Genomic DNA, 8,764 nt, shown 5'->3' with positions numbered 1-8,764 from the left:
TATATATATATATATATATATATCAACTGGCTCCAGAAAGTTAAACAGATTTGTAAATTACTTCTATTAAAAAATCTTTAATTTTCAGCTGCTGAAGTTGAGTTTTTGTTTTCTGTCTGGCAACATTGCTCTCTGCTGACATCTCTGCTTGTCTCGGGAACCGCCCAGTTTAGAAGAGGTTTGCTATGGGGATTTGCTTCTAAACTGGGCGGTTCCCGAGACAGGTGTCATCAGAGAGCACTTAGACAGAAAAGAACAACTCAACTTCAGAAGCTCATAAGTACTGAAAGGGTAAAGATTTTTTTAATAGAAGTCATTTAAAAATCTGTTTAACTTTCTGGAGCCAGTTGATATATAAGAAAACTTTTTTTTCCAGGAATACCCCTTTGAACTATATATATATTTATTTATTTATAAACAAAATATAGGACCATAGCCTATACGTTTTTCCTTCGCATACACATTTTCTGTATACAGCAAAATAAAAACAGACGGAAACAGTAAGAGGAAGACCAAAACGCAGTAATTTATTAGTACTAGGACGAGTAGATAGGTTGCCCATAGCAACCTATCAGATTCAGTTTTGAAACTGAAAGCAGCAATGTAATTGGTTGCTATGGGCAACACCCTTTACTTTTCCATTACACGTGATAAGTCTGTTCTTCTCAGTCTGCTATTATATTAAAATAATAGACATTTTTACGCGGTAAATGTATATATACATTTCCTGGGAGTAAAAATAAAAACCTATACTTGACGTAAGGCAGCTTTACTACAATTCCCAGCATGCCATGAATAAGCCGGAAGCCCATTGGCTACAAACGAGTGATTTACAGCAAGAAGCGCAGCCCCGCTACGTGACATCTCTTTTCTCATTGGTTTCCGCAGCTGTCAATCAAACAGCCCGACCAATCAGCGCCTTGTTCTCTGACGTTATGTGCTTTAGCCCCTCCTATATTCCGGGTAGTTGGGTACATGTGTATCGCAGCACCGGTGTCCTCTGCGCGTAACCATGCTGTCCCTGCGGCGGCTCCTGTGCTCCCTGAACCTCCCCACGGTTCGCTCGGTCAGCACCGGCTGGTCTCCGGTCGGTGCCGCTTTCAATGTGAAGCAGCAGCGGAGGTTGGATGTGTTCGGCAGGAGCTCGGTGAGAGAAGTGACCGGGGCCCGTATAGTAATAAACATCATGGCCGCCCCCAGTACTGACATACATGTGTACCTTCCCAATAGGAAAGCATTGCAGAGGATATAGCAAATACATGTGATCACTAGCGCCATCTGTGGTGACATCTGTGGTGACATCTGGGGCTGCATTATAAATATCACAATGTAACCCTATGACACTGGATACAATCAGTTTCACATTGGTTTGAGTGAACTTTAAAACACCCCCATCCCCAGAGAAAAGAGCAGACGTGTAGTGCAGACGGTGGTCACGCCCCCTCCCATAGACTTAAATTGGCGTGACCGACCAACGCAGCGCGAAAACAGCTTTCGGAACATTTAGTTCTGAACGCTGGCCAGTGGAGTACCCCTTTAAACACAAAACACTGTGTGAACCCGGCCTCACTGCAGCCACAACACAGTGTATATGGCGGTCCGCTTCCTGCTCTGTTCTCTGTATATGTAGGAGCTGTGGTAAAGAGCCGATTGGTGGAGGCGTCAGACACCCGATATACCTTATCCTGGAGGTGCTGCCTGGAAAGAATTGGCTGGCGGGTGTAGTGTCCTCCTACAGACAGAATTGATGAAGGACAAGTCCCAAAATGATATAGCATGTCATGGCCTACATATAACTATAGAACTCACAGGTTCCTTTTAGGCTATGCTCACACGGAAATTCAAATTCCGCTGTCTGCAGAAAGAAAAGCCATGGATCGTTATTGGATGATTGCTATCTCTTTAAAGGGGTACTCCGCTGCTCAGCATTTGGAACAAACTGTTCCAAACACTGGCGACGGGAGCTCGTGACGTCATAGCCCAGCCCCATTATGTCACACTTCGCCCACTCAATGCAAGTCTATGGGAGGGGGCGTGACGGTTGTCACGCCCCCTCCCATAGACTTGCATCGAGGGGGCGGGGCTATGATGTCACGAGATCCCGGTGCCCGCTCCAGTGTTCGGAACAGTTTGTTCCAAATGCTGAGCAGCAGAGTACCCCTTTAACTTGGGGCAGTAATCGCCTGCTTGGCTAATAATTGCTCCATTTGACCAATAGTCGTCCCATGTAAAAGGCCATTTAGTCACCTTGCACCCCTGATGACCAGTCTGAGACATGAATGGGAGGAGTGTAATAGATTAATTTGTTATGACTTCTTTCTTTCTGTTCTCTTATTCTCTCTATTCTCTAGGGCCTGTTCGGAGTTCCTGAGCTAAGTTCTCCAGAAGGATTTCAGATTGTTCAGGATAATGCCCTGAGAAAAACAGAGTCCCTAGTGGAGAGAGTGTGTACTACACCTCCGAGTGCAGAGACAGTGAAGATATTTGATCAGCTGAGCGATGAGCTGTGTAAAGTTGCAGACTTGGTAAGAACACAAACCTAATTCCATCTTTGTACTTGCTTAACCCCTTAAAGGGGTTCTCCGCTGCCCTGCCTTCCGGAGCTCCGCTCGCAGCGTCTGGAAGTTTATTACTCCGAACACTGTGTGCGGGCCTCCGTGTTCGAGGCCGCCCCCTCGTGACGTCATGCCCGCCCCCACGTGATGTCACGCCCGCCCCCTCAACGAAAGTCTATGGGAAGGGGGCGCGACAGCAGTCGCGCCCCCTTCCCATAGACTTTCGTTGAGGGGGCAGGCGTGACATCACTAGGGGGCCTCGATCACGGAAGCCCGCACACAGCGTTCAGAGTAATAAACTTCCGGACGCTGCGAGCGGAGCTCCGGAAGGCAGGGCAGTGGAGAACCCCCTTAAAGGAAATCTTCAGTGTGAGACACTTACCCGGCTCCATGTATCTCTATGGGAGAGGCGGAGATGCAGCATTTGTGCATCCCCGCCTCTCTCATAGAGCTGAGGGGGGCATGTCATCGACCTCAGTGAGGTGGTCGACGCGCACATTAGCCGTGCTCAGTCGCGGCAGTGCCGGGCCCCCATCCCAGTCCCAGCAGTCGGACTCCCCCCCCCACACCGCGATCAGACACTTATCCTATATAAGGGAAGTGTCTTACATTGTAGTACTCCGTTAACGACAATGGACGTAAATGTATGTACTGATGTGCTGGTACGTGGCGCACAGGATGTACATTTATGTCTTGTACATGACCTGAGCACCAGAGTGGTGCTCATATTATGCGCGGCCGGTGCCGGCTGCAATCAGCAGCCAGGGACCCGCCAGTAATGGCGGACATCAGCGATCGCGCTGATGTCCGCCATTAAAGGGGTACTCCGCTGGAAATGTTTTATTTATTTATTTATTTATTTTTTTAAATCAACTGGTGCCAGAAAGTTAAACAGATTTGTAAATTACTTCTATTTAGAAATCTTAATACTTCCAGTAGTTATTAGCTGCTGTATACTACCGAGAAGGTTGTATAGTTCTTTTCTGTCTGACCACAGTGCTCTCTGCTGACATCTCTGTCCATGTCAGGAACTATTCAGAGTAGGAGAAAATCCCCATAACAAACCTATCCTGCTCTGGACAGTTCCTGACATGGACAGAGGTGTCAGCAGACACAACACAACTTCCTCAGGAGCATATAGTTGCTGAAGGATTAAGCAGTACAGGAAGGATTAAGATTTTTTTTAAATAGAAGTCATTTACAAATCTGTTTAACTTTCTGGCACCATTTGATAAAAAAAAAAAAATAATAATAATGTCTTTTGGGGGGCTGTGGTTTCCGAGCCTGGAGACGCAGACCTTTGTAGAATGCGGGTGTACGGATGTTTTTGCCCAGAATACCCCTTAAAGGGGTACTCCGGTGAAAACCTTTTTTCTTTTAAATCAACTGGTGCCAGAAAGTTAAACAGATTTGTAAATTACTTCTATAAAAAAATCTTAATCCTTCCTGTACTTATTAGCTGCTGAATACTACAGAGGAAATTCCTTTCTTTTTGAAATTCTCTCTGATGACATCACAAGCACAGTGCTCTTTGCTGACGTCATTATAATAATAATAATAACTCTTTATTTATTGTTGTCCTTAGTGGGATTTGAACCCAAGGCCCCAGCACTGCAAGGCAGCAGTGCTAACTGAGCCACCATGCTGCCCTTAGCATACATCTGCTATACACGGTTGCTAAAATTGACAGAGATGTCAGCAGAGAGCACTGTGCTCGTGATGTCATCAGTGTTCCAAAAAGAAAGGAATTTCCTCTGTAGCATTCAGCAGCTAATAAGTACTGGAAGGATTAAGATTTTTTAATAGAAGTAATTTACAAATATGTTAAACTTTCTGGCACCAGTTGATTTAAAAGAAAAAAGGTTTTCGCCGGAGTACCCCTTTAAGGGTGTAAATGCACGCCCTGGAGTGTTAAATGTTTCTGCAGCAAGTGCACAAACTAAGCTAGCTTTATATGCGGTGAGTGTCAGCTACTAGGACACTCACCACTAATGAAGAAGAGCTGAAATCCCACTGTACCCCCCCCTCCCACATTAACCCCTTCCCGCTATGGGACGTATGCATACGTCCCAGCATCCGAAACGTTTGCGTACTGGGACGTATGCGTACGTCGTAGCGATCTCCTGCACTGCTGTGCGCAGGGCAGGAGATTGGCGGTGGGACCTGGCTGTCAATCACAGCCAGGACCCGCTGCCGGGGCCGCGATCGCGCCAGTCCCAGCAGCATTAACCCCATAGATGCCGTGATCAGTCCTGATCACGGCATCTATTCTGTTGACAGGGAACGCGCTCCCCCTGTTCACCAACGGCGGCGCCGCGATACGATAGCAGGTTGCCGTTGGTTGCTATGGCAGCAGGAGGTCAGATTATGACCTCCTGTCTGCCTTCTACGAAAGCCTGTGAGATCCAGTCACAGGCTGGATCGCTCAGGCTGTACAGTGTGAAGCTTATCGGGTCATACTGTGCTGCAGTACAAATGTATTGCAGCATAGTATAACCTGTAAAAAGTTAAATAAAAAGTTCTTCAATAAAAGTATGAAGTTTAAAAAAATAAAAAAAAATAAAAAAAATAAAAGAATTGCCTTTTCCCAATAAAAGCCCTGTATTATCACAAAAAAGATCAAAAACACAAATCATATACATAATAGGTATTGCCACGTCCGTAATGACATGTACTATAAATCTATAATGTAAATTATCCTGTATGGAGAACGCTGTAAAAATGTAAAAAAATTTAAAAAAGCACAACAAAAAAAAGCACAAATAGCGGAATAAAAAAGATCAAAAGGTAGCACATATCGCAAAAACGATACCAATGAAAAGTACAGCTCATACCACAAAAAATAAGCCCTTACTCAATGGCGTCGGACGAAAAAAAAAAAAAAGTTACTGCTGTTGGAAAATGAATGGCAGAAAAAGAATTTTGAACATAGAAAGCCATATAAAATGGGTATCGCCATAATCGGACTGACCCACAGAATAAATATAACATCACTTTTACCGCACAGTGTACACCATAAAAAATAAAAATGCCAGAAATTTTCCAGCTTTTCACAATATTTTGGAGTTTATCACAAAAATTGCTGCACGTGTCAACAAAAATGCACCAGTTATCTAAAGTACAATATGTCACGGAAAAACGATATCAGAATCGCTCCGCTCAGAAAAAGCGTTCTAAACTTATTACCATTTAAAGGGACACATGTCATTAAGGTAAAAAATGGGTCCGTCCTTAAGGGGTTAACCCTATATTGGTCTCAAGTCCTCATTTGGGTCTGTAGATGGGAAAAATAAGAATTATGGCTCTTTAAATGTGAGAAGGAAAAAATGAAAATGCAAACATTTCTCTTGGCTGTGTCCTTAAAGGGGTTATCCAGGAAAAAAAACTTTTTTTTATATATCAACTGGCTCCAGAAAGAAGAAAGAACAGATTTGTAAATTACTTCTATAAAAAAAATCTTAATCCTTTCAGTACTTATGAGCTTCTGAAGTTAAGGTGGATCTTTTCTGTCTAAATCCTCTCTGACAGGGATGTGGAAATCCTATAGCCCGACGCCCCGGACAAGTAGTTTTGGGCGCCGGGCAGGTGAATTGTTTATAGATTTAGCCCTGTATCGGGCAGGGACAGACCGACTTCCCCCTTATTTTTCTTTAATGTCGGTGTGAGGCGCAGGAGCGGATGGAAGTCTGTACCTCACACCTCTACACGCTCAGAGTGTATGGAGGGGGCAGCGGCCTCCAGCTGACTGCAGAGCCCCCTTATCTCCCCTCCCGGAGGATGGACGGAGCTCAGAAGACACAGCAGGGGGAGAGAGAGGATGTTGACAGCTCCGTGCACAGCTCCATCCCCCGCACACAGCTCCCCCCTCCCCCTCCCCCGGCTCTGTCTAGACAGGACCTAATCCACCACGGGGCGGTTGCTTGTTTGCACGGGGAAAACACAGAGCAGGTGGGAGGGGAGAGAGGAGAGGACGGAAATCTCACCTCACACCGGCCGGGACTACAGCTCTGATGTCCACTCATGGCGGCTCAGGTGAGGAGACCAAGAATGCAGGCGGCAGGAAGGGTGGTTGTATATGTAGGGTGTGAGTGTATGTGTGATGTGTATGTAATGTATGATGGGGGGGGCAGCGGCAGGTGTATGTATGATGTGTGCATATGTATGGTGTATATCAGTGTTTCCCAACCAGGGTGCCTCCAGCTGTTGCAAAACTACAACTCCCAGCATGCCCTGGGCATGCTGGGAGTTGTAGTTTTGCAACAGCTGGAGGCACCCTGGTTGGGAAACACTGGTGGATATGTATGGTGTGAGTGTATGTGTGTATGATGTCTAAGTGTGATGTGTATGTAATGTATGATGTGTGTATAATGTCTAAGTGTGATGTGTGTGTGTGTATGTAATGTATAATGTGTGTATAATGTCTAAGTGTGATGTGTATGTATGTGATGTATGATGTGGGGTGGGCAGCGGCAGGTGTATGTATGATGTGTGCATATGTATGGTGTATATGTATGGTGTGAGTGTATGTAATGTATGATGTGGGGGGGCAGTGGCGGGTGTGTGTGTATGTATGATATGGGGGCAGTGGCTGGTGCATGTATGATATGTGTATATGTATGGTGTGAGTGTATATGTGTATGTAATGTATGATGTGGGGGGGCAGTGGTGGGGGTGTGTGTATGTATATGGGGGCAGTGGCTGGTGCATGTATGATATGTGTATATGTATGGTGTATATGTATGGTGTGAGTGTATGTAATGTATGATGTGGGGGGGCAGTGGCGGGTGTGTGTGTATGTATGATATGGGGGCAGTGGCTGGTGCATGTATGATATGTGTATATGTATGGTGTGAGTGTATATGTGTATGTAATGTATGATGTGGGGGGGCAGTGGTGGGGGTGTGTGTATGTATATGGGGGCAGTGGCTGGTGCATGTATGATATGTGTATATGTATGGTGTGAGTGTATGTGTGTATGTAATGTATGATGTGGGGGGGCAGTGGTGGGGGTGTGTGTATGTATATGGGGGCAGTGGCTGGTGCATGTATGATATGTGTATATGTATGGTGTGAGTGTATGTGTGTATGTAATGTATGATGTGGGGGGGCAGTGGTGGGGGTGTGTGTATGTATATGGGGGCAGTGGCTGGTGCATGTATGATATGTGTATATGTATGGTGTGAGTGTATGTGTGTATGTAATGTATGATGTGGGGGGGCAGTGGTGGGGGTGTGTGTATGTATATGGGGGCAGTGGCTGGTGCATGTATGATATGTGTATATGTATGGTGTGAGTGTATGTGTATATGTAATGTATGATATGGGGGCAGTGGCTGGTGCATGTATGAATGTTTTGTATAGGAGCGGACTGTCACATCGGGCATTAGGGCAGTTGTGCCATCTAATTTTATTTATTTTTAGTGGCCCCCGCACTAAATTGCACCCCCAGAATCCTGCCCCTTCATACTCACCCGCCAACCAAGAGCCCCACGGATGCACACAAACACGCCCGAACCAAAATTACAACTCCCAGCATGTTGGACCATAACCTAAACTGTAGAACTATAAAGTGTAACATGCTGGGAGTTGTAGTTTTGGTTCGGGTCAGCTGCAGAGCTATAGGCTGCATCAGGGCATGCTGGGTGTTGTAGTTACTAACTGTAATTCCCAGTATTCCTTGACACAGACTATGGCTCTGCAGCTGACACAAACCAAAACTACAACTCCCAGCATGTTACACAATAACCTTAACTGTACTACTATACAGTGCAACCTGCTGCAACACCCACAGAACCATAGGCTGTATCAGGGCATGCTGGGAGTTGTAGTTCTCTAGTAACTAAATGCAACTTCCAGCATTTTCTGACACAAAATGCACCATATAAACTGGAGAAGCAGAACCCCCCCCCCCCCCAGTAACATAAGTCCCTATTGAGACTGAAAAATAGTGATTAAAATATTGTAAAAAGTGCGTATACATGTGAATAAGCCCCTTTCCTAATAAAAGTTTCCAATTTTCTTTAAATAAAAATAATGTACAAAAATAAACGTAAGTGGTATCGCTGCATGTGGAAATGTCCAGACTATTAAAATATAATGTTAATTAAACCGTACGGTGAATGGTGTAAATGTAAATAATAGTCCAGAATTGTTCATTTTTGGTCACTTCATATGAGAAATTTTTTATAAGGTGATCAAAAAGTTATATCT

At 45.0% G+C, this 8,764-nt stretch overlaps 1 protein-coding gene across 2 annotated transcripts in view; it reads left to right on the top strand.

The window, feature by feature from the left end:
* Positions 1-684: 684 nt before the first annotated feature.
* The window catches only part of MIPEP (mitochondrial intermediate peptidase), a 157,225-nt gene continuing 149,145 nt past the window's right edge, over positions 685-8,764 (top strand). For both annotated transcript variants that reach the window (XR_008889532.1, XM_056561766.1), the window contains exons 1-2: positions 685-1,147; positions 2,352-2,525. Coding sequence is in view for 1 of the 2 variants with exons in the window: in XM_056561766.1 (XP_056417741.1) it covers positions 1,013-1,147; positions 2,352-2,525 (309 nt within the window). In the remaining variant the exon portion in view is untranslated. The remainder of the gene's footprint in view (positions 1,148-2,351; positions 2,526-8,764) is intronic.

The sequence above is a fragment of the Hyla sarda genome, chromosome 2, assembly GCF_029499605.1.
Source record: "Hyla sarda isolate aHylSar1 chromosome 2, aHylSar1.hap1, whole genome shotgun sequence".
Classification (NCBI taxonomy): Eukaryota; Metazoa; Chordata; class Amphibia; order Anura; family Hylidae; genus Hyla; species Hyla sarda.
This window is presented reverse-complemented; position numbering and strand designations above follow the sequence as displayed.